This window comes from Ctenopharyngodon idella, chromosome 13 (assembly GCF_019924925.1).
Source record: "Ctenopharyngodon idella isolate HZGC_01 chromosome 13, HZGC01, whole genome shotgun sequence".
Taxonomy (NCBI): Eukaryota; Metazoa; Chordata; class Actinopteri; order Cypriniformes; family Xenocyprididae; genus Ctenopharyngodon; species Ctenopharyngodon idella.
In genome coordinates this window covers 27,512,441-27,539,213 of record NC_067232.1, presented here as the reverse complement: position 1 = coordinate 27,539,213, position 26,773 = coordinate 27,512,441, and the positions used below count along the sequence as shown (strand labels likewise).

At 35.8% G+C, this 26,773-nt stretch overlaps 1 protein-coding gene across 1 annotated transcript in view; it reads right to left on the bottom strand.

Moving 5' to 3' along the window:
• Nucleotides 1-26,033, bottom strand: part of fbxo11a (F-box protein 11a) — a 30,972-nt gene extending 4,939 nt beyond the window's left edge. The window contains 18 exon segments of the mRNA XM_051916785.1: nt 132-275; nt 366-442; nt 931-1,016; nt 1,207-1,329; nt 2,663-2,843; nt 2,950-3,167; nt 4,401-4,538; nt 4,628-4,734; nt 6,960-7,071; nt 7,237-7,343; nt 7,894-8,026; nt 8,288-8,371; nt 8,720-8,849; nt 9,226-9,319; nt 9,322-9,366; nt 9,450-9,534; nt 10,139-10,266; nt 25,711-26,033. Of these exon segments, the coding sequence (XP_051772745.1) occupies nt 132-275; nt 366-442; nt 931-1,016; nt 1,207-1,329; nt 2,663-2,843; nt 2,950-3,167; nt 4,401-4,538; nt 4,628-4,734; nt 6,960-7,071; nt 7,237-7,343; nt 7,894-8,026; nt 8,288-8,371; nt 8,720-8,849; nt 9,226-9,319; nt 9,322-9,366; nt 9,450-9,534; nt 10,139-10,266; nt 25,711-25,798 (2,080 nt within the window). The 5' untranslated portion in view covers nt 25,799-26,033.
• Between the last annotated feature and the right edge of the window lie 740 nt (nt 26,034-26,773).

The window sequence follows — 26,773 nt, the reverse complement described above, 5'->3', positions numbered from 1 at the left end:
TTTGAGACCAACAAGATTTTAGGGCCGGAGTTGAACTGATCTTTCCGGCCGGACACAGGCCGGGAACTTTATTGGTGGAAAAGGGGTACGAGATTACATGAGACATAACCGAGCATGAACAAGACCATCACCTCGTCCTCCGTTGAATATGCAGATTCCTCCGTCCCTCCCGTCGTGGATCTTGTTCCTGCGGAGTGTGGGGTTGCTGTCGGTCTTAATCCAAACCCCAGCCATGGCGTTGTCAAAGATCTCGTTGTCTTCAATAAAGCCTAAACCTGAGAAGAGATTCAGAGGACGCTTATTTTTCTGATCGAAACAGAAATATCAGCCTTTATATCAATCGAGACCTCAAAAAGGAACATTACCTGAATTGTAAACAAGAATTCCTCCATTTTGTCCACCCCAGATCTTATTCCTCCTAATTTTGGGATTGCTGCCAGTTCTACAAAAAGAAATGCAAAAAAAATATTAATTTTGTGTCACTACTTTTTAAAAAAAGTCATGTCATGAAAGATACATGATGGTAGAGCTCATCGTGATCATAATCACAAAAATAATTTACTCATTTACTTTGGAAATATCATGCATTTATTAAAATTCTAAAACAAATATTTTCTACTTTCTTTTTAACAGTAGAACTTTGAAAATAAATGCAATAATAAAAACAATAATACAAATTATATATATAAAAATATAAATATATAAATAATAATGATATAAAATTTACATAAAAATACACAGGACCAAAAACAGGGTTAAAAGTGAGAGCATGATTGTGGCACAATAATCATTTTATCACGATTATCATATTAGTTGAAAGCCAAAATCATAAATGAAAATAAAATTCATAACTGAAGTATCGCCCAGCCCGACATGATGGTTCTCGAAGTCTCTTAAACCTGAAAATTAGGATACAATGACGCCACTGACCTGATCTGAACTCCAGAGTACATGTGGTTATAGATGTCGTTGTCTTCTAGCACCCCGTGACCATTATCATAGAAATAAACGCCCACCTGCGACAAAAACACATTTAATGCATCACTGCAAGAAGATCAAGAGACTTCGATCTGGAGTAGTCCATCTCAAATGCCACCTGTGCGGTCATGCTTATGCCAAGTTTGGTCTTTTGAGCCATAAAATGCCAAATGGGAAACATTTGGAAGCAGGTCACATAGATTGAATGCAGATCGGAAGTGTACGTACCTGTTTTCCACTGTGTATCCTGTTTCTGCGGAGCACAGGTGTGCTGCCCGTGGTCACCCACACACCGGCCAGCGTGTTGCTGTACACCTCGTTCTCCTCGATCACACCCTGACCCTTCTCATGCTGCAAACCAGAGACAGAGAGAGAGAGATGGGAAATCAGGGATGAGTCTAAGCTGATGAATTAGTGAACAACCTGGTTATTACAACTAGAACAGGGTTGATGAAAAGCTAATAATTAAAGTCAAATTAAATCCCTATTTTTTTTTTTATAGAAAATTGCAGTATTTATAATAAATGATTTATACATGCACATCATTATTATGCGCCCTACATTTGTTCTTGTTTGAAAAGCAGTTTCACTCGGATATACGTCACAATAGGGAAGAAAAGACTATCACAACTTCAGTTTCATGCTATTAAATCGAATGTAACAAAAAGTACAGATGCACTGATATATCAGCCAATAATCTGTATCGGCCGATAAAAGCACACTATTGGCTATAAGCCGATATTTTAAAAATAGTCAGGGCCGATATATCCTGTCAATCAAAAGAGGGCAGAAAAATGCGCTGAATTTGTGCTTTGTGTAAAGAAAATGCTAAGAAACCAGTTTAATGTTCAATATTAATAGTAATTATATGAATTAATAACATTCAGAAAGTTAAGAAATATTAAATGTGTGTTAATATTAATTTGAGTAATGTGTTTATGTTTATAACTGATACCAGTTACTCTGAAACAAGTTGATGAAATGGAGAGAATAAAGTTTTTATTTGCATTTCTTTCAACATATAATAATTAAAAATGATCAATTATTAATTATAATAAATTATAAGAACCGATAGAAGGCAAAACCCCCAAATTATTGATATTGGCAGATATCATTCTGAATAATCGGCTATCGATATCCGTGGAGAAATTTAGTATCGGTGCATCTCTAATAAAAAGTAATATTTTATACAGCAAGGATGCATTAAATTAATCAAAAAAGACAATAATATGTAATTGTATTTAATAATATATATATTTAATAATATAGTAACACTTCAGTTTAGGATCCAATTCTGACTATTAAACTAGTTGCTTATTAGCATGCATATTACTAGGATATTAGCTGCATGACCATATTCTACATCCATAATCCTACCCAACACCTGAACTAACAACTATCTTACTATTAAAAAGCAGTAAATTAGGAGTTAATTGAGGGAAAAGTCATAGTTAATAGTTAGTTATAGCGAGAATTGGACCCTAATCTAAAGTGCGACCATAATATATGTAATAATATTTTGCAATATTACTGTTTTTATAAAATATCAAAATAAAACATTTCCTAAAAAAGATTACATGTGTCATGTGACCATCAACCAACATCAGAGAAAATCTCAGTGGGACTTTTTACATCTAACAAAATAAGTTTGTGAATTATAATGTGTTTTCGTCTGTTCACTCACCACATAAATGCCTCCATGCTGTCCGTCGTGGATCTTATTGTGCCGGACAATCGGGCAGCTGTTGGTCCGGATCTGGATTCCAGCTAAAGCGTTGCCATAGATGTCGTTCCCTTCGATGAGACCTCGGCCGTCGCCGAATATGTAAACACCACCCTGGTTGCCATTAAATATGGCGTTACCCCTGCGATTGATCAGACGAGAGGTTGTCATTTTGCACTATACAGATAACGCAGTATGTACTGATATGATTAGACTGCAGAAATCATATACTTATGTCTATTAATCACCTGATCGTGGGGTCGCTGTTTGAGGTAATCCACACACCCGCAAAGTTGTTTGCATAGATCTTGTTCTCGATGAACTGGCCTCGGCCCTTCTCGTGCACGTAGATGCCGCCCGTCTGTCCGTGATGGATCTCGCAGCGCACTACTGTAGGGTTAGCATACGCCTTCACCTCGAAACCTGCTATCCGGTTCCTGTGGATGTTGCAGCTTTCAAAGTAGCCCTGCAGAGGGAGCCAGAGAGTCACGAAAACCAGACTCGCATCAGTGTTTTTGCCAGGTTCAGAGTTACATACTACTCTTACTTGAAATGCAGTATGCTGTGCAAGTATACAAGTTTTCTGTAAACTACAAAACAAGGATATTTTTAGCAAAAAAAGGCAAAAATGAACAGTTTATAACGGTTATCATTTTCTATACTATTTAAAACACAATAATAATAAGTATGTGGAATGCAGTATATACTTTATTGCATGTAATACATCATAATTTAGAATGCGAGTCAAAAAAAAAAAAAAATTAAAACTAAATAGAAATACTAAACAAAACTAATAAAAATGACAAACGCAAATAACAAACTAAAATTTAAGTGAAAACTGAAAATATAAAATAAAAGCCAATTCAAAATATTAATGAATACTGTATAGTATATAAATAACTAAAATAACAAAAAATTGTATTATTTGAAAATAGAGTTGAAATAAAATTTAAATATTAGATGATAAACTTGAATTTAAAAAACAAAAACAAAAAATAGAAATGTTGCCTTGGCAACTAACTGAGCTGAAGTACTAAACTAAAACAGAAATTAAAAATAAATTAAAGCTAAAAAGAAATACTAAAATACCAATAAATGACAAATGCAAATAACACAAATAAATAAAAGCTAAATAGAAAAACTAAAAAACTAATAAAAATGACAAACGCAAATCAACTAAAATTTAAATGACAACTGAAAATATAAAATAAAAGCCAATTCAAAATATTTTTAATAGTATATAAATAACTAAAATAACAAAAAAAAATTCATTAATTGAAAATCGAGCTGAAATTAAATATAAATATTAGATGATAAACTTGAGTTTAATTTTTTTTTTTTTTTTAGAAGTGTTTCCTTGTCAACTAACTGAAATAAAATAAGTTGAAGTACCAAAAAAAAAAAAAAAAAAAAAAAAAAAAAAAAAAAAAAAAAAGCTAAAAAGAAATTGACAAAGCGCATAAACTACTAATAACAGCAGGAAAACTAAAAATAAAAGGAAAACTTAAAAAAAATATATTTAAATTATATTAATAAATAATATAAAAATGTTAAAAATGTTTGGTTTAATTCTGAATATCCCTCATGACTCTGTATGTTTAATATCAGCCCGTGGATGATTAAGAGAAAAACACACAACCACTAAGACTCTTAACTCACAGACACAAACACGGTGAGCAGAGACACAAAGCGTTTTTACCATGCCATGGTCAAACGTGAACACCCCGACATCTCTGCCGTGATGGATGTGGTTCCGTCTGATGATGGGATTGCCGTGGTTTTTCACCCAGATCCCCGCTAGAGCATTATTGGATATCTCGTTGTCTTCGTAAATGCCCTGCAGAGCAAACGGAGAGAGCGACGGCGTGATTCATCTGCTACAGAGGACCAATCTAACGGTATACTGGGGACAGAGTTTCATATTACCTGTGCGTGGTCCGTGATATAGAGCCCTACATTCTCACAGTCACTGATGTTACAGTGTTTGATGGTGGGTGACGCTCCCTGGCCACTGACACACACTGCAGAGCCCACTGCACACAGATAACACACGGCCGTCACCATCAGACACTCAGCGGACGGGTTCAGAAATACAAACGCAACTCAAAAATCTCTAAATACACATGATTTGAGGTCATATGCATGTTTTGTTTACTCAGGAAAAGCAATTAATAAGCAGTGCAGTGGAACGCAAAACACGTGCTGATTTAAATACCTAACCACAATTATGAGCCACAGTAATGACGATGCTTGACTTCTAGACACTCACTATTGAGCACTACAACAAACGTGCAATATATTATTATGAGTAGTGGTAGTAGTAAGTAAAGCTGCATGATTAATCAATCTCAATTCAAAACACCCATGCGATTTTATTCCTAAAGATTCAGCTATGTCTATTAAACCTTTGACAAGTATGATCACACCGATTCAGATCTGCGTTGGTGCTGCTGCTGACCCAGAGAGAGCAGTTGTCATGTATGAGTATGAAACAACTTCACAAACAGTCTTTTCAACCACACAGTATCATTATTTGTGTGTTACAATCATTCAAATGATCACAGAAGTACTGGGGTAAAAGTTTATATATATAGTTCGGATATAAACACTGATGTCTACTGTTGCGATCAAACTTTTTGAAAGTAACTTGATGCTTCAAATACAGATTGTATCAATTACATCGTTACACCAGTAGGTGGAGACTATTTAAAAGATAAATAAATTCGTCACTGAATCACTCATTCACCAGATTTGTTCCAAAACACTGATTGATCCAGTAATAAAACAAGGAGTCATTATGAGTGAGTCATTGAATCATTCATTCAAACCGATTTCTTTTTAAAAAAAGAATGAATTTAAATTAAATATTTTTTAAACAGTCTTCAGCAATTGACATTTTGTCAGAACCTCTAGTAAATGACGTTTTGTTTTAGTTGTCTGTTCAGAATCGTGGGAGAATCGTGATTTCTATTTTTTTTTAAAAATAGTGATTCTCAATTTACTCATAATCATGCAGCTCTAGTAGTAAGTATATTTTAAAGACATAAATTATACATTCTTGTAGATACAGCACTATATATAAACTTTACATGTTTATTGCATTCATGTGGTTTTTAAGTCTATTGTCTATGTAAAATTAAAGGGTTAGTTCACCCAAAAATAAAAATTTTACCCTCGAGCTGTTCCACACCCTTAAAACCTTTGTTCATCTTCGGAACACAAATTAAGATCTTTTTGATGAACTACCACTTTCAAGCCCCAGAAAAGTAGTAACTCCCAGTGGTTTAACCTCAATTTTATGAAGTGACACAAGCGCTTTGTTTGTGCAAAAAAAACAAACAAAAAAAAAAACAAAACGAATTTATTCAACAATATCTAGTGATGTGCTATTTCAAAACACTGCTTCATGAAGCTTCGAAGCTTTACGAATCTTTTGCTTCGAATCAGTGGTTCGGAGCGTGTATCAAACTGCCAAAGTCATGTGATTTCAGTCAACAAGGCTTCGTTACATCATAAGTGTTTCAAAATTTCAATAGTTCACGTGACTTTGGCAGTTTGATACGCGCTCTGAACCACTGATTCGAAACACAAGATTCGTAAAGCTTCATGAAGCAGTGTTTTGAAATCGTCCATCACTAGATATTGTTGAATAATAAAGTCGTTATTTTGTTTTTTTGCCGCACAAAAAGTATTCTCGCCACTTCATAACATGAAGATTGAACCACTGCAGTCACATGAACTGTTTTAAATATGTCTTTAGTAGCTTTCTGTGCATTGTAAGTGTTAATTTTTTGCTGTTATTGGAGGCCTCACTGAGCCATCAGATTTTATTACAAAAAATCTGAATTTGTGTTCTGGAGATGAACGAAGGTCTTACGGTGTGGAACGACATGAGGGCGAGTAATTAATGACAGAAATTTCATTTTTGGGTGAACTAACCCTTTAAAAGTGGTAGTTGCATTGGATCTCTATGGAGGGACAGAAACCTTTCAGATTTCATCAAAAATATCTTAATTTGTGTTCCAAAGATGAACGAAGGTCTGTGGAACGACATGAGGGTGAGTAATTAATGACAGAATTTTCATTTTTGGGTGAACTAACCCTTTAACTGTTTGTTAATTTTTGCACATTGTATGTTTTCTTGCTCTGCGAGAAGTTTCGAAGTAAGATTGTACTTATGTACAGGGTACAGCGTACTATGACGATAGTAAAACCTTGATATAAATGGAGAGAAAAGAAAGAAGCAATCTGCGGTCACCTGTGCAGGTACTGCGGATGATGCAGTGGTCAATGATGGGGCTGCAGTTGACGGTGATCTCCAGGCAGTGATGAGCGTTGTGATGTTGAGCTGATTTGTCATCAGGATTGAACTGCAACAGATAATGCACATCTGTTACAAAAACACCTTTTTGTTTTCCCGTGCATGAAGAACATACAGGTTTGGAACGACATGAGGTGAGCAAATGATTACAGGATCTTCATATTTAGGTGAACCATTGAACCTTTTACTGAAGACCGCATATGAAGAAACTCACCTTTATTGTCATATATCCTACATACGCGTCCTCTGATCCCTCCATGAACACAAACGTTGAATCTCTAGTGTTCTCGATGATGACTTTATCCGCTACTTTCCCTGGAGCTGCAAAAGCACATGTAAGATTAATATTTAGGTTATACAGAAGAAAATCTCACTATCATTTGGTTTTGAGTCAATAATTTTTATGAAATTAATACTTATATTCTGCAAAGATGCATTAAATTGATCAAAAGTGACAGTAAAGACATTTATAAAGTTGTTCTTTTAAACTTTCTATTTATGAAATAATCCTGAAAAATCAGTTTCCACACAAATATGAAGCAGCACGACTGTTTTCAACATTGATGATAATCAGAAATGTTTCTTGAGCAGCAAATCATCATATTAGAATGATTTCTGAAGGATCATGTGACACTGAAGACTGGAGTAATGATGCTGAAAATTCAGCTTTGATTACAGGAATAAATGACAATTTACAATATATTCACATAAAAAACAGTTATTATAAATTGTAATAATATTTCACAATATTACTGTTTTTACTGTGTCAAATAAATGAAGCCCTGGTGAGCAGAGACTTCTTTCAAGAAGATTAAGAAATCTTATTGACCCCAAACTTTTAAACAGAAAATATTCACATATATTCTCATACCAGCACCAATCATTGTGATGGGCGACTCGATGTAGATCCATTCATCTGTGTAGATCCCAGAGTGGACAAATATCAAACCGTCAAAATGGGCTTCCTGAACCCCTCCCAGAGCGTCTTCAATGGTGTCATAATACTGAGGAAAGAGTTGCAAAATTACAAAAATCATTTTGACTCGAAATTACAAAATAAAGACTGAGACACATTTGAAGCAGTTATTTGAACAAACTCTTAGCACTGAATATTAAAGAGGCGATATGTAGAATTCAGAAACACTTGTTATTAGCGACACCGGTGGCCGTTAAGTGAACTGCAGCCAGCAACTTGTTGATGCCTGATGCTTAACAACATCCATACAATGAATAAACAAACCATAGAATCCATCTACAGGACTCACCAGCATGTTTTCTCGTCCCTTGTATCTGGCCGGGTTACTGTAGAAATGTTCTGCGAAGCCAGGCTTCACATGAGCACCTTTATACTGCAAACACAAAGGTCAGCGATCCGTCAGTCAGTAATATGCTCTCATAAAGCTCAGTGATGAAACTAATGATTACTGACATGTCAAGATCTCCCTAATTATCACATTACGACACCATCTGTCCGCTTTTGGGTTCAGAGGGAAAAGACTAAATCACTCATTCTCAGATTAGTACTGTTGTGCTTGCTCTGAGGCTATTATATACACAATACGCAAGCATTTGCAGTCAAATGAGAATGACAAAAATAGCCCATTTAATTGTAAAAGGTCAGACAGAGCATGGAAAAAAGCTCTAAATACTAAATTATGATTTTTAGTTCAAAACACATCATAAATGGGGATCAGTACCAGTTGCTGAAAGCTCTCCTTCCAGGGATTGGGCTGTTCATACTCCTCTGGGTTGATCTGGTAGAACTTCCCAGACTCGGGGTGCATCATGGGACGTGTGTACTCGAAAACCTCCATGTAGAGTCTCTTCCTGCAGACCAGATGAGAAGAATCGAGATCAGTGACACTTACAAAAACACTACACTCTTAAAAAAAAAGGTTCAATATAAGATAGATCAATTTTAAAGAACCATTTGAATGCCAATATAATGTTTTAAATGATTTTTTTTCTAGTCATAAAGTATGTTTACGAGCTGTTTGTTTAATAAAATTTGATCAAAATAAAATAAATAAAAATTAATGATCCCATGATAGGAACCCCTAGAAGGTTCAATGTTTTGTCAATGTTTTCTCCAAAAACATTTTTTTCTCTCTAAACATTTTTAATCTTTTTGGCTAAAAAGGCTGATTTGTTGATTGAGAAAACCAAAAAAACACATACACTTTAGTCCAAATACCTAACTTACCAGAGGATGGGGTCGTTGGCTAGTTCACTAAAACGTTTACACACACAGGCCGCTCGACACAGGTCCTGCTCCAACAGATAGGAGAAGATTTTAGGACCACCTCGTCGGGAAGCTTGACCTGCAGGTACTGCTCCGCCGGGGACTGGAGCGGAAGAGAACCAGCGTTAATGAAAAGTCATCTAAAGCTGATATCAACTGTAGGCAACATCAAGTCTAATGTCCATTACCAGGTAAATCTTGTGATTTTCCCGACACTCTGGCACGTTTTGCCCGATGCCCAAAGTTTTCTGTTGTTGACGTGGAAGCACCCTTTGAACAAAGAAGAGTTTTCACCTGTTAGTTATGGCACATACAAAACATTCATGCTCAACTCTTTTTATTTCATGCAGAAAACCCGAAGGGAACCGCAGAATCCAGTCTTAAAAACGGAATTAACAGTATAATGTGGAACGTCATGGAATTTGGCAAATTTTCGATGAATTAATCAAAAATAAGGCTGAATTGCGATACGGACTAGTGTCTGTGAATATTAAAGCGAAAAATAAAACATTCCACAGGGCCCTTTTATTGTAAAAAAGAAAACCTTTTATGAATTCAATTGGTTAGACACATTTTAAGATTATTAAAATGTAATAAATGATTAAAACACAATCAGAAAAATTTAAACCGAAAACAAAGAATTTGAGAAAAATAAAACTGCTGTATAAGCTTCATTATTGTAATAAATCAGACATGCTTTTTGATTAATAAAGACTATTTTAGCCATAAAAATAGAATGCAGAACAATTAAAAATGGGAAACAGATTGCATTAAAACTGCTGCCTAAATTAATATTGCAAACACTTTTTATGCATACTACACTTCAAAATTGCTTCCTAACATGCTAATTTGATGTTGAGCAGCTTTTACACACCTCCATGTTGGTCTTTGTTGGACAAGCTGTTCTCTTCGGTAACAGAGATTTTCTTCGAAGTTGGTACGGACTATTTTGAGCGCCTTGACCGGATTCTTCTGCAACCATCTCGGCAGGATCTGCCTCATCTGTAAAAAATAAAAAATGTAAATCTACAGTTCATTAAAAAAAAAAAACAAAAAAAAAAAAAACTTGTTTCTTAATAATATAGCATATTAATAAACCTAAATAACACCGAAAGGTCACACTGGATAAAAAATAAATAAATAAATAAAGTTCCAAGCACACGCATAAAGTGGGAATTCATGCACATAAAAGCAAATCTCTAACTTGACAGTCATGTTTTTAGGAAAAACTGCTCATATCATCGATAGACAAAATAATATTTGCAAATTATACAATTTTTTTTAAATACATTTCTTGACTGAAGCCTGAGTGGCATTTAATTCACAATCTATTAGGGGTGTGATGAGATCTCGTGAGATTAAAATTTGACGAGATTTCTCGTCGAGGTGAAAAGCTGTCTCGTGATATTGCCATGAGTGTGAGGGTGAAATTAAGATAGAATATGCCACCGCTACGTTTACATTAGGCCTCCACTGTCCACCGTTTATAGAAATAAAAACCATTTAATTCAGTTGGATAACGGTCACTTCAATCCCATCCAGCTCATCCAACAGGAGCAGAAGAGTCGTACGTAGTGCAGCAGGGATCAGAGTTCACTGATCACATGACGACAGTAAGTGACGAGATGACTGACGAGACCATGGCGGAGGATTCGTTGCGCAACAGAGCCTAAGAGTCTGATAAAGGTCTTATCTTGTAGAATTCGCGCTCAGCACTGCTGCTCCCTATTCACTGAGTATGTGTGACTGCGAAAGTGGAAGTAAAACGTGAGCATGCATTCAAACATGATTTCAATAACCCGCATTTTGAAAGCCAGTCAGTTGAGTTTGTGGCAAAACCTTTTACAATGCTTGAGTATTGTTGTCTTTTACTGCATATGATCAGAAAGTAGAACTGAAACGACATTCATTACAAGATGATTAGTTAAAACATTTCAAATGACTATTTTTCTAGTCATGCATTTCATCATTGAGGATTTCTTAAAAATACTGTGTAAAAATCTTGTCTCGTTCTCAATCTCGTGAGCTAACCGTCTCATCACACCCCTACAAACTATCTCTCCTACTGTATATATCATGCAAAATTAGGGTAGATCATCCCAGATAATAAAGCATTGAAGATTCAGTGGGAAATCTATTTTTTTTTTTTCTTCTAACAATAAATAGCCTCATCAACATACTTTTAGCACTTGAAAATGTGCGAACTGAGGTAAAACTCTAACTTTCCAAACAATGGCAGGCACAATGATCACATACAGCCAGGGTAATAATCATCCAAAATCCGAAAAGCTGCTCCACACATCAAGAAAAATCAGCTGTGTTCTTTCTCTAGTATAAGACTATCATTAGGAATAAAGACAAACAGCATGCACCCTACCAAATCAATTCCCAGAGTCTTGCCTCAATGCTCCAGAATGTATTTCCTCTGCACTCAAACACATCTAAGACACCAATGAATAGTCAATATTTGCATAACTCATGTTTTCCCTGTAATCAGACATCCAAAGTGTCTTTGAATGTGGCGATTGCAGCTCAAACAATAATAATTCAAGGCAAATGAAAGATTAAGGACACTGCGGTCCTCGTCCTGACACACTTCCAGAGATAAACGCTCAGATCAGCAAAAGGTGGAACAACTTGGACTTCAGAGTTTAACAGCATATTGAAATCTCATTAAGGCACCGTACGACACATTTGTAAGGCAGTGCCAAAACAGTTGGGAAGGAAAGCCGCGGAGAGGCCGTGACCTCCTCCAAAAAAAAACACAAGGCTGATCTCCTCGGCAGCTGTAGCTAACGGAGCAGGTGACGCCAAACGCGGGTCAAAAGAGGCAGAGGTTGAACGGGCCGGCCATAACACCCATCCGGGGTGAATTAGCCATGCGGCATCCCTTTAATGACACTCCTGAAACCCGAGACGGAGCCGCCCCGCTGCCGCAGCCCAAACACATACCGTATTTCCTCTCCAGACTCCAGCGGGTCGAACGGCACCTCTTCAAATAGAAACGTTAGATTCATTTCAGAGAATGCTGATAGAACATAAAAGCCAAGTTCATTCAGAAATAGGTAACAGTAGACATCACACAGCGGTATTAGCCTAGTTACTAAAATAAATATGGTGATCTCAATATTTTTTAGTCTGACTGACTCAAAGAAATGTGAAGACATACTTCACACTTAAACTGCATCTTATGCCAACTTCTTGGTTAGAAGACAAAAATGCAAATTTTATGCTGATGGTCAAACATATGTGTGACAAGGTGGACACTTTTGCAAACACGTCATTTACCAGCGTACAAAACATATGTTGTGCTTTTACAAACCATCTGTTCTATATACAGTGTGTAAACTTAGAATTAGAGCATCCCACATAATAAAAGCATCAAAGACTGAATGGGAAAAATTATGACATACTATAATTAAAGTATGCATCCATCAGGGCTCTACGCTTACATTTCTTTTTAGGATTTAAAAAAAAATTTAGGAGCACCATTCTGATCAATGACAGAAATGAACCTTCCCATTACAGGGTGACATTTGACTCCTTCAATTGATTTCCAGGGTCTTTTTTTAACCTTTTTAAGGTCATTTTTTTCTAACCTTATTAAAATACAAATTCTTAAATTTATATTTATAAACTAGTAGGTGGCAGCATGTCACCGTCTTTGTCATGGAATCATTCATTCAAAACGACTGATTCATTCAGGAACGAAGCAAGTGACTGTCTTTATGAATGAGTCATTGAATCATTGACTCGCCCGATTTGTTCAAAAAGGCAGATTCAATTATCAGCGAAACGCCGCTGTGTTTAGCTTGGAGATGCATTGTTTGAAACTATTTTTGTTGACGAAATGGATCACAATACTGTGTCTAAAAGTTAAGTCACTTAATATTGACTTCTTGTTTACTGAACCGTGGTGTAAAATCAACATCACATTTGCAATCGTGCTGATATTTAGGGAAAACAGCAGTCTTGCTCATATGATATTGCTTAACTATATCATATATTATAAATACTGAAAACAAGAATTCATACAGGGGCATTTTTGCACCCATATCTCAAATTCTATTAATTTTCAAGCCCTGTTAATTTCCGGTAATCCGGTATCTGATAGATTTACAAGATTATAAAATTTACAAGTCATTCATTTACAAATAATTGCAAAAGCATTTCATAAATACTTTTAATAAAAAAAAAAAGAATATTTTTCTATTAAATCTCTTAGTCTGCATTTATATTGCTTGATGCACATCTATTTTTTGGCATATCATATTTCCCATACATACATTGCTATGGCTATCACTTTGTAAATACTGCAATGTCCCGCATTTATATGTGAACGTCACTTCAGAAACTTTGCAGAGTGTAAGTGGCTGTTGGTACTCTTGGCAGCACAAAAAAACAAAACTTCTATTCAGATTAGGGATGGGCATTTTTCCAAAATACTGTATTTGAATATTTGAGCTCGTAAAAAACGAATATTCAAATATTCGTTTATTTAAATGACGTTAAACGAGAAGGACTTTTTTTTTTTTTTTTTTTTTTAATTCATCAAGATTTTGTAACCATTTCTGAACAAGCTTACGATTAGGCAATATACACAACAAGCTTACATTATATCTTAAGCTTTTCTTTTAGTTCAAAGCTTTAAACAATATGTGCAAAATATATAAAAAGAACAAAAGCATTTAAGCTCAAGCAGCACGAACAGGAAAAACGCTAATAAAGCAGACAGCGCCAGTTATCGTACAGAACTTACATAATACACTCGAGTCAGTATATGGTTATCGTTTTCATATTGTTTCACATGTTCAAGTTGAGAAAACAATAACATCCACATGGTCGGGTGAGAAAACACACTGCACTGACAGACGTTGCAGAAACACAAAGATAGGTATGCTAAGCCAAGTTTCTAACAGCAGCACTTTGTGTTTTCTGTTCGCAAATATGTCTCCCTCGATGAAACTTAAAGGAAGCATATGTCTCAAAATCATTTTGCTATCAGATGTTATCTTCTCGGCTCACTTGGGGTACAGCGGCGCTTACCTGTCATGAATGCAGTGATGGACAGCTGTCTTTCCTCATTCAACGGGTGTTTTGATTTCATGTGCTTTCTCAATATGGTGGTGATATTATGATAACTCGGTTTCATTAATTAATTTGATCAAAAGTAATTCCATTTCGTAAGATTTGTAATTCCAAACTTCGCGAGGCAGACGACAACATTGTGATGATCAAATAAAATTAACTTGTTAAACGAGCTCCACAGCGCCACCCGGAGCATTTAGTTATAACTGCGAGTTTTAGTGCTTAGGATTTATCATGGATTCAATGCATTCACGGCCAGCAAAGCAACATAGTAAAATTCGAATAATATTTTTTTTTTTTTTTCGAATATTAATTACATATCGAATATTCGACTATTTATGCATACCCCTAATTCAGATTCTGAAATAAAAGACCAAAAAGAACGTTGACTTGTATTCAAGTCTTTCTTGGGATATAGTGCACAAGTCGCGCAGAATTTTCTATGAATTTTGTTGTTTTTGGAGTCTAACAGCTGTGGTCACCATCTACTTCCACTGTACGAGGAGAAAACCCAACATGAACATTCTACTAAACATCTCTTTCTGCGTTCCCCACAAGTCATACAGTTTTGGTTGAAGAAGAGGCTGAGTAAATGCTGATTTTTGGGTGAACTAGTCCTTTAATTGTCCAAATTCTCAGGAGAAAGCGCTTCATAATTGATGGGATCTCTAAAGGGCACATCTGACAATACACTCACTTGCAACAGCACAATATTGCAGTAATATTCTCAATGGTCATTGCTATGGTAACCCTCCCCATCTGATGGAGGTCACATACAGAAGGTGGTCACATACAGGACAGCATCTCTGCAGCATCTCCATTTATTCTTCAATTCTAGCATTGACTTGTACAGCAGAAAAAAATGAAAGTTCAAGTTCAAGTACTTTATTGCACAAAGCTGCAACAAGAGATTGCAAGAGACTGATTGGAATAGAAACAATTCAGCTCCATCAAAAGAGAACAAGAGACATGAAACTTGATCTGTCAATTATACAGTTTAGCAGTCATTACAAAAATGCAGACTGCAGAATGCCACAAATGACTAATCAGCATCAAGTTATATTAGTCTCCAAGCGCTCGGCTTTATTGACTTTAGCAAGAAAAACAGAGACAGTAAACAGGTTTAATTTTGATATCATGTCTTCAAACCCTGATAATAACTTTGAACGAAGCAGTGGGTGAAGACTTGAGTGTTTGTTAGACTGCTGAAGACGTTTGGACGGGCCTCTTCGGGCTTCCTTCACGTCTTTAATCTCACAAAATGAGGTTTCCCCCGAACTGAAAGTGAAACTAACTGCTGTTGTGAAGAAATCGAAAGCAAAACATTTAACAGTAATCACATCAAACGGATGATTAGACTAACAAGGGGTTTCAAACCCATATCATCACAATGTCATGCAGCAAATAAGTCTCTAGACCACATCATGTGCTATAATATGACATATAAAAGAGGTTCCTCAAATCATGAAGACAACAGACAGCTCAGAAACCAAGAAAAATCCAGCATCCTACACCTCAACAACTCTGGGAAAACAGGAAAAATTATAGCAGAAGACTCGTGATTTAATTAAATCTCTGTTGACAGACTGTCTTATGAATATCGGACACAAAAATGCGCCTTATCAAAAATGCAAACATCAATCTGAGTAACAGTAATTGGTTGAGTACCAGTGTTCAATATGCATTTTCAAGAAAGAGCTTGGCCTACTGGATTTGCAAAATATTTCTAGGGTCATTTTACAGTAAAATCAAATCTTTAACAGATTCGACTTAAATTTACATTTAAAAAAAAAATGCATATTTCATTGCAGGGCTCCAGACTGCAACTTTTTTTCCTGCAGACTAAATTTTGTTAGAAGTCACACTGGTGCAACCACCACATTGCCCAACTGATAAGAGTTGCCATTTCTGTTGCACGTAAACATCAAACGGCAAACGAAACCGAAGCAGAACGAAACTGTGTTACTCATTTGAGCTGCAAAGCGTGGACCAGTTTTCGGCTCAGACAATAATAAACACTGAACTGCAGCACGAGCACAGAATAGGCTCTCACGTACCGATCTCGATCACGCGATACTGTTACTACAGAGTGTTGCCCTGCCCTGGCCCACTGGATCTACATGACGAATACAGTGTTGTAGCCTAACCACCACGAAACTCAAACAATAAATGCCGTTTTGATGCTCTTTAATGTGGCGTGACAGATCACTGTACAGGCGCCTCATTTCAACCAGCAGCGCGGAGCGCGAGTGTATGTGATCATCTCTTCCTATTTAATACTAGTTACAGAATAAACAAGAATGAACATCTGAAGGTATATTGAAAGATACAGTACAACTTACTGAAATGTATAATATCTAATGTAATTGCTCAATCAGTGTTTCAATGACGGAAAAACATCAATAAATCAGCTTGTAAACACTGTCACATAGCATTTACCTCAGGCGAGTCCACAGCTTGTTAGTTTGTCAGAGAAATGAACTCTTTTGCTAAATATATGAACTGTATTAGCCTACATATTCATTACTTAACTTGTTAGTGATGTCTTGATTATTTAATGTATGTTTAAATAAATCGGTCATGAACATGACAGCCACTGTGTAAATGATTATATTTCTACAACGAATTAGAGTAAAAAACATAATTTTATAATCAGATTTAGAAGTTAATGCCAAAAATGTGCAGTTTACATGAGGTAGTTTGCATACAATTTGTTATTTGAGTGTTGATTATTATATCTAAAAATAAGGAGCAACTGTATTTAGGCTAATAGTTTGGGCTCTGAACCTTTATTATTATTATAGCAATGTGAAAGTAATATATTATTACAGTAATATAGCAAGTAGGGGCTCCCTATATAGTTTACAGCATTAGCAGAGATCATTTTAATTATCCTTAAGAAACTTTTAAATTCATTTAAAGACAGAGAAACAATTTGTTCAGTAAACTACTGTTTATTTATTTTTAAAGCAATTTGTTTAGTTTTCTCCCCCTGCTGTACCGAACCGTGACCTCAAAACCGAGCTAGGTACCAAATTGTCAGTTTTGTGTACCGTTACACCCCTAGCTTACTGTAACCATGGTCACAGAAATAGGCAAATAGTTCAAATTATTAATTTCAGGGTTCATGCAAACTTTTAAGAGTGAAATTAAAGCACTTTAAGGACTTTTTAAAGTGGTTCACACTTTTTCCAGCACTTCAAAGCTTTAATTTTAATGTTATTTTTAATGTGATTTGTAAAACTAAAAGATGAAGGAAAACTAATGCTTTGTGGCAAACAAACTTATTTAAAAAAAAAGACATGAAATTACCAATATAACCAGTAGATGGCAGCAGAGGAGCACTTATTAGCCATTTCCACTCCCTAATATATGGAAAAATAGTCTAAAGTGATAAAGTCTCATGAAAAACAAAAGCTTTTCTTCAAATTGTGACTGAATTACACAGAAAGCAATTAAAGAGCGCTTATTTTATAATCACTAAAGCCGTCGGTAAATTCAGCATGGTATTAAATATTCTAATAGTAGAATATTTAGACATTCTCCATATAAAAATGTTGGTTTTTGCACATTACTGTTGTTAAATAAAGCTTTTAAATAATTTTAGATATCAGTTCAAACTCAGTGCTTTTCTGTCAAATTTCCAATAAACAAACAATGTAATATTATAAGTAACTGCACTTATTGACAGAAATATACCAACTTATTAAATGGTTTTGTCTTTTGACCATTAAAATAAAATGACAAGCACCTTAAAAACACAGGTGGTAAAGAGAAAGTCACATGATGAATCAAAGTTCACAAGTGTTCTTTCCTGAAGTTGAGGTAAATACTAATAAAAGGTGCAAAACACCATCATGATAACATACTCGACACTAAAATAATACAATACAGTTTAACAACATAGATGCAACATAAAACCCTAATGAACGTAACTGCCTCATGCATTCAAGACTTTATACCAGTATTCAAAAGTCAGGCTCTGTAAAGCTGCATTTAAGCAAAAAGTAACAACCACCCAAAACCTACAAAAACCTCAGTTAGCACAGATTTACATCACTACATAATGCATTTCTAAATTTGCACTGTGGATTGCCAAGTTCAGTTTTCAGCCCTTAAGTGCATTTAGACAATAAACATGCTGTTTAACTATCAGCTATTAGCAGCCTACAAACCCAACAGCGGCACTTGAAACTCAATATACTGAGATGAGCGTCGGGACAAAGGTCAGGATTGAGATACAAAGCAATTCACTCAAATTTAGTATCATTCTCATCAATAACACCAAGACAGGCCGACATCTCAAATCTGTAGCTAACATACATGCAGTGTGGTTCAATAATAAACACGACAGGCGCTTTAGGCGGTTTTCTAAAGCGATACTAATATTAACCACTAACATTTCTAGTGAAACTGCTGATTAAAGATCCCTCAGAGGCATCAAATGGTGAAAGTCACAGTCATGGTCATCCAAATGCCACATTTCAAATTAGCACCAACATTACCACTGGATTGCCACCAAACATGACACGCTCTTTATCAGCACGTTGTGGGAGGATGTTATTAATAAAGCATTATAATCTGTAGTAAGTCTAGTTTACCTTCAGGTGAGTAGGATGCCATTCTGCACGGAGGATCATCCGTGAATGAGACACATCCTGCTAACGCAGCGCTGTTGCTCTGGTTGCACCGGGGGCTCTCCAGGGCTACTAGTCCAGTAACCACTACAAACACGGTGTCCCATCAACTAGTTTAACACAACAGACAGCATGTTGTCTCCAAACAAAGATCATCCACACTCAGGCATTTAAAAAGTGTTTTCATTCTGTGGAAACGTTATTATTGAATAATTATTGCGGTGTCCTGCACACTTGCACAGCATCTATAAAGTATTTAAAACAACATTTTTATAATTTATTTATCATTACCATGTCATTTGAAGTCCTCAAATAAATTAAGAGACTACATAATAAGAAATGTAGATTTTTCATCAAATTTAAAGGGGACCTATTATACCACTTTTCACAAGATGTAATATAAGATCCCCAGAATGTGTCTGTGAAGTTTCAGCTCAAAATACCCCACAGATCATTTATTATAGCTTGTCAAATTTGCCCCTATTTGGGTGTGAGCAAAAACACGCCGTTTTTGTGTGTGTCCCTTTAAATGCAAATGAGCTGCTGCTCCCGGCCCCCTTTCCAGAAAAGGGTGGAGCTTTAACAGCTCACGCTTCGGTTGCTCAACAACAACAAAGCTGGAGAATCTCATGCAGCCAAAATAACGAAAGTTTTCAGCCTTACATTGTTCAAACCGGAGTCGACACTGATGGAGAGACTCAGGAAGAAGTTACAACTTTTAGACGTTTCTGAAATTTATGTAGTTGCTGTGGAGTTGATTCAACTCATCCACTAGCATGTGCCGTCATGTTAATCTTTTGTGCAAAACCCGTATGGACGCCCACTATACATAGCGTACCTGTTTGCCAAACAGAGCCATACACACCAGGTTAACGTTTATGATTGCTATCAAATGCTGTGAATGGTCTAATATTTTTTCCAAAATATCGCTCGGATATCACATGATCAGTGCTGAAAAGGTGCTAAAAAAATAATGCACAGGTCATGAGACTAGACATAAACAAAATCTCACACAAAGCTAGTGAAATTTTGGCCAATTCAAAAGCCAATTTGATTTTAATAAAATAATTTGTTGCTTTTATCTATTTGAGCCACATTTTATCATTTCAATCCATTCATCCAAAACCAGAAGGAAAAAAGAGAGTAAACAAATAAATCCCACTTAACCTACTGACTAAAAGAGCTTCTATCAAAGTCCATTTTCTTGAGAAAGTCTCACGCTGGGAGTACGCCTGACAGCATGTTAAGCTTCACTGAATAGCGTTTAAACAATCTGTAACATCTGAATCACAATACTGGATCGCCCCACCTTTCATTAATATTCTTTTCAAACTACAGCCACTAATCTTCAAAGACATACATGACTCCCTACAGGACACACATGAATAGATGGTGAATGGGATTTAGATGTTATCAGCTCAAGGTATTTGACTTAATGAAGCTTGTGAGCTTCACTGGTTCATTACAGCAGCAGTTCATCAGCAAAGTCATCATTGTTACGAGTTTGTGTGGAAATTAAGGTTATTGATAAACATTTATTGCATTGAAACTATACATTTGATCAGTTCATGCATTCCCTAGGAATCGAACAACAGTGGAAACACAAAAGATTACCACTGGGAAACAGAAGAAACATCTAACTAGTAGTCACCAAGCCCCAATTTAAGTAAGAAATCATGAACGCCGGTTGCAAACCTCGCTGTTACTAAACACCACATAGATCCTCTAAGTTATGGGTATTTCTCAGTCCAATTCTGGCCCATCCTGTTTTAAAGCTCTGCCGTTTGACCCAGTTTTCGTAAGAAAGATACATTCCAGCTTATTTCCAAACATTCCCTTGCAGTGCCCCAGTGGAGCCGACCAAATAAAAATATGTGCCAGACTCACCTTAACATGAGAGTTCCTGTAGCATCATTGCTATTACTCACAAACCCAAAGATGTGTTCGGGACGAACTGCAGAACACCACCAATGCAATAAACATCTGACAAAAAACATACATCCTAGACCTAGAGTTTTACCATGACAGTAAATTCAGCTTTTCCAGGAAGTACTCTAGAAGGTGAAGCACCTGCTATGAGAAGACCTTCTGTTAATCATCTCAATGTTTTGGTTTATGGTGGTAAGATATGGGAATTATGGGACATTAGGACTGAGCTACATTATATCATGCCACCTGTTGCCACATTTATAGAAGACTCTGCCAATGCGGAGGAAAAATGGGAAAGCTAGGGCTGCAAAAATAATCAAAATAAAAGCAAAATTGCAATATGGTTTGTGTGATTATTAGGGCTGGGTATTGACACAAATTTCACTTGATTTTGATTCACAAGTGTGAGATTCATCAATTAACGAAGTTTTTATAATAATGTTATAATAATAACTGAGATAATTCTGTTTCTAAACCAATTTATTTTTTGAAATATAAACATTTAAATGATAGCTATTTTCGTTGCCGGATTTATTCAAACTTACATTACATAACATGTTAAGTAAAAATATAATGAATATGAAATATAGTGCATATATTTAGCAAAATGTTCCTCTCTAGCTAACTATTCTAGCTGAATATCAAGCTATGGGCATTGAATGGCTTTTCTGAGGTAAATCTAACATTACGTGACATTGTTTACCAGCTGACGTTTTTCCACGGTTTAAACTGATTGAGAATAATATGTATTTTAGTAAGTTGTATGATATCTTTCAAAATACCTTCTGATGTGCATTCACATTTATTTTCTGCTTTAACTAGTAGTAAAGCAGAAAAGATGATTGGTTTACGTGCTCTTCGCACTGCCACTTCTCTTGAACTGAGGCGCTACATCTGTCACGCCACATTGAAGAGCGCCAAAACGGTATTAATATTAAGTTACCATTAGTTAACTACATTAGTTAACATGAACTAATAATGAACTGCACTTCTACAGCATTTTCAGCATTAACTAATACATTATTAAAATCAAGAGTTGTATTTGTTTACGTTAGTTAATGCACTGTGAACTAACATTAACAATGAACAGCTGGATTTTTATTAACTAACGTTAAAAAGAATTGAATTGAAACAGAAATGAATCGAGTTGCAAGCTTGTGAACTGAAATCAAATCGTGAAATGTGTGTCAATGCCCACCCCTAGAATTTCGCAAAAACTGACAAAATTTGAAAGATGAGACTTTGTTTAATATCAAAAGTAACAAAGCACAAAGCTTATTGCGATTTATTGAATGGAAGGCGCGTTACAAATATCCGTTTATTCTTCAACTGAAAACAAAGACTAAAAAACATGCTTGTGTTGATAAATGACATGCAATTAATTTTAAAACGTATTGTATGATGAGAAAATGCTGTATTATTGTTACTAAAAATAAAGCTGCATCTGATTATGCTATGTTAGCTGCTTCACAAAATAGTGTTTTCCTCTGAGGCGTGGTAAAGCATGGTACTCGCAAAAAATCAAGAAAATTAGATTTAAACCATAAGACTAAACGTGCTGAGCTATATAACAATAATTCGTTTTCTGTCTATAAATATATCAAAACAGTTGTTCCCTTGTCTAATAAAACATGTAATAAATTAAAGCGTCTTTGGTGTTTCCATGGTTTCTACAAAATAAAACCGGAAACCGAGGTAACGCGGGTATAACGCAATTGACAGGCGACTCCTCACACGTCCCGGAGCCTTAGTTAAAACACTTAGTTAGTTGCAAACATTTGGGATATTGTAAGTACTCAAGTGAACAAAATATACAACACTGGCCTAGTGGTTTTTGGATATTTTACTGCAAATATCTTACATATTGCACCTTTAAGACATAAATATTAGTATTGTAATTGTACAGTAGTATTGTAAGAGAATATTCTATTAAATTCTCTATTTTTTCCAATAGTAATATTGAGTTTATTCATATTATTTAGTAATAATAATCATAATAAATAACAATAATAATTCTTATTATTTTACAGTCATATTGATATATAATCACAAAATATTTGGCCAAATTGCAGCACCACAAACAAGCAAAGCAAACCTAGAACAAGGATATGGAAGTAAAATAATAACTAATGTCTAATGTAATCTTGTTGAATTGCACTAACTGAAAAAAAACAATGCATAGCATTACCAGTGCTTGCATTTCAATGCATTGTATTTTCAGTAGGGGTGTAACAATATATCGTGTCACAATATATCGCAATACAAAAATGCAACAATATTGTATCGAATATGCATTGTGCATAGTTCACCCAAAATGAAAATGATAAGTTTCGTGATTTTAAAAGGAGGGCTCTTGCTTTTTGTTTATTACCCATTTACAATCTGAGTAGTTTAGTTTTTCATGCTGCCAAGTACACTGCAAAGTTTCTGGATTGACAACCGTATTTAAATGTGCGATTGAATAAGAAACTGCGATGATAGACTAATGGACGAGACAAAATGGGACGTACTTCATTCAACAGTTTTTGCTCTAGTACCAAAACTGTTACAGAGAACTAGAGCAAAAATTGGTCAAGATCTTGTATTGACAATGCAAGAGGTGAGCACTCTGTAAAGTCTCCTCCAGCACATCCCAAAAACTTTCAATGAATTCAAGATCTGGACTCAGAGATGCAATCCATGTGTGAAAATGATCTCTCCCAACCATTCTTTCACAATTTAAGCCTGATGAATCTTGACATCGTCATCCTGAAAGCTGAATATGGCCATGATGTGTCTTCCTACATGGTTGTTTAAGAAATGAAAAGCTACACACTCCATCAATTGGGGTTAGAAGAACTGTTGCCAAACATATTACATGGTAGAAACATAATAATCACTGCAATAAAAATGCATTTGCCTATTTAAATGCAAACAGCGACTTGTTTTGGGCCGGGCAGCGTATATTGTACATATGAAATGACATTCTCATCTTAACCAAAATGTAGCTCAACTCAACAACAGCATGAAGAAGGCCGTTTAAAGCATGTTTTCAATGCAACACCTGTCTCACAACCTCGATTACAGAACATTCCCATAAGCTGACAGCCATTCATTTACATACCCAGAGCTGCTCTATGTGCTGAAACCATCCTTCAATTTCAGTCTCGCTCTAGTCCCATGACAACACTCTAATTAGAAGTTAAGATGTGGTTAGTACAACCAGCTCTCGAGTTTGATTGCCTGAATCCCAAACAAGGTGTCCTGCTGTTAGATTTGCATGGCAAATTACCAAACTATTACAGCTGTTGGACTGGGTGGCCAAAAGGACTAGAGGTTCATCAGAGTTTGGACAACCTTTGAAAGCATTTGGATGGTCAACCAACCTGGCAGTTAATCTGTCATAACCATAATATAACCAATCAATGATTACATGCAACACAACACTGTTAATCAGAAGGGCTCATGACCCAACTATCAACCAAAACTGTTTACTAGTCATTACAACTCATCAAAAAGCCAATCAACCCCCAACAACAATAAACAAATCAATGTGGGCGTCAAGTTTACAACATCCAACACAGCTGACTAATTAAACCAAAGGAAAAAAAGTAAACAGGAAGCCTTTGCAAAAGTAATACCATGTTTTTGGACATTTACTATGGTGCACCTGGAAGTACATTGGAGCATCATGTGTACTGCCACAGTACTTTTCTGTAAATGCATTTACTCATAGTTTACATACTTCGAAGTACACCATGGTACACCCATAACAACAAATTACCATGGTAAATAGCCAAAACAGTAGTGTTGAACTTTGATATAGACCTTACAAATTGAGTATTATAATGGAATCATTGTGCTTTGATGGTATCATAAGGTAATACTGCGGTACACTTAACAAATACCATGGTATTTACATGATACTTCAAGAATACTACGCTGCTACCATTGAACATGTCTCTGTGACATTGTTTTTAGACATACTGTGGTAATACAAAAGTATGTTTTACATCTACTTTCTTGCACCATGGTACTACCAAAGTATTCATGGAAGTTCCCTGGAAATCCATATTACACAAATTTCAGTACCACGGCATATATTAGTGTACCATGGTATTATCATTTGACACACACCATCACTGTACCATGGTACTGCCACAGTACGTCTTTGTAAAGGAAATTACCATGGTACAAGTCCAAACACTATAGTAAACGGGTGTATATTACGATACTAAAAGAAAACATATTCATGTACAGCGGTATTTCGAAAAATACCATGGCATTACCATGGTGCTTCTGGTTCTATTAAGTGTATTCACTGCAAATGCCCGAATTAAAGAGTTTAAGCTATAATCTAATAAATAATGGTTGTGATAGTGGCATTTACTCAGGTTTGTGCTATAATTTGTTGGCTTAGCTGTTATGCTGCTAACAGCAGATGCTAACCATCACAGGGCTGTAAAACAACTGACCGCTGCCATTTCTCACAAATATATAATCGTCGGTGCCACCATTTAGACTAGTCAGACCAAAAATCAAGACTAGTTCATTCTGAAACATACATTGTCAAAATGTACACGTTAAATTGGGTTTATAGTAGACAGGAGAGCAAATCAAGCCCCGTTGAACAAAGCGCGGCCTGCGGGGAGATCAGAAGCCTCGGTGTTTCCTGACGAATGAACATTAACACAAATAACCTCAAAATACAACATCACCACACGAATGCTGCTGGAATCTACACAAGCCTTCTAAAAGGAGAGGGACTGATGTGAATCAAGGCCAAGTTAGTGTTTGTTGTAGATATATTCACCCCTTTCTGCGTTGTTTCTGTCCGGCGGTACCGGGCGCGGCCTCGACACTCGCCGGGGTCTGCGGTTAGTCGCTCTGACGGAGTTCATTTGACGGGTTTCTGGTTAAAACACACACCGCTGCAGCCCTTTCCTCTGTATCCTTACACTGTGCTGAGCTCGGGAAATGTAAATAAAAGCCTAAAGTGCATTGCACTGAGAATCTGCTTGGTCTGGGCTCCGGAGAAGAGGTTTTACTGTCCAGGCGCTCCGGTCCGAGAGCTCCGATTTCGATTTTCAGTGGCAGGAGGAGCCATTTACACACACACTCACACACACTTACACATACACACTCACACACTCCCATATACAACCACATGGCGCTGCACACGACCAATCACAGTAGATTTTCCTCTTACAAAAAGTACCATGGTAATACCATAGTATTACCATATTATATACTATAGTAAATACCATGGTACATGAAAATGGTAAGCATTCAGTACCATGGTGGCACCAATGTGCCATGATAGTGACATACACTAAACTATGACACTGAAGCCGGTGTACCATGGTATACAGAATAACAGCATGATAGGCCTAACATGTCCAAAATACCACGATAAAAAATAGTACTATGTTTTGTTATGTGGCAGAAACATTGTAAAATGATGGCAAAGGCATATTTTGATATAGAAATGTTATTATATATGATATATAATATTAAATATGGATATATACAGTACAATAATATATATTTTTATTTTATGTATATATAAAAACATTAGAAAGTTAGTTTGTTAGTCTAATAAATGATGCAATGTCATGAGGTGCATCTTCATCCACATATATATAGCCTATTTATATTTGTCTACAAAACTAATTTAGTCTTTAGATTAACACATTTTTAAGATCTTTCATATTTAGTGCATAAACTAAAATAATCTGATGTCATTTTTGTACAATCTATAAGAATCACCTTTGAATAATGAGCATACAATGTTGTTGTAGGCAGGAGGTGTTTTCCATTTTTGACCAAAACAGTGGTCTGAGTATGAAGACAAGCATGTTTTTCTTTGAATTTAA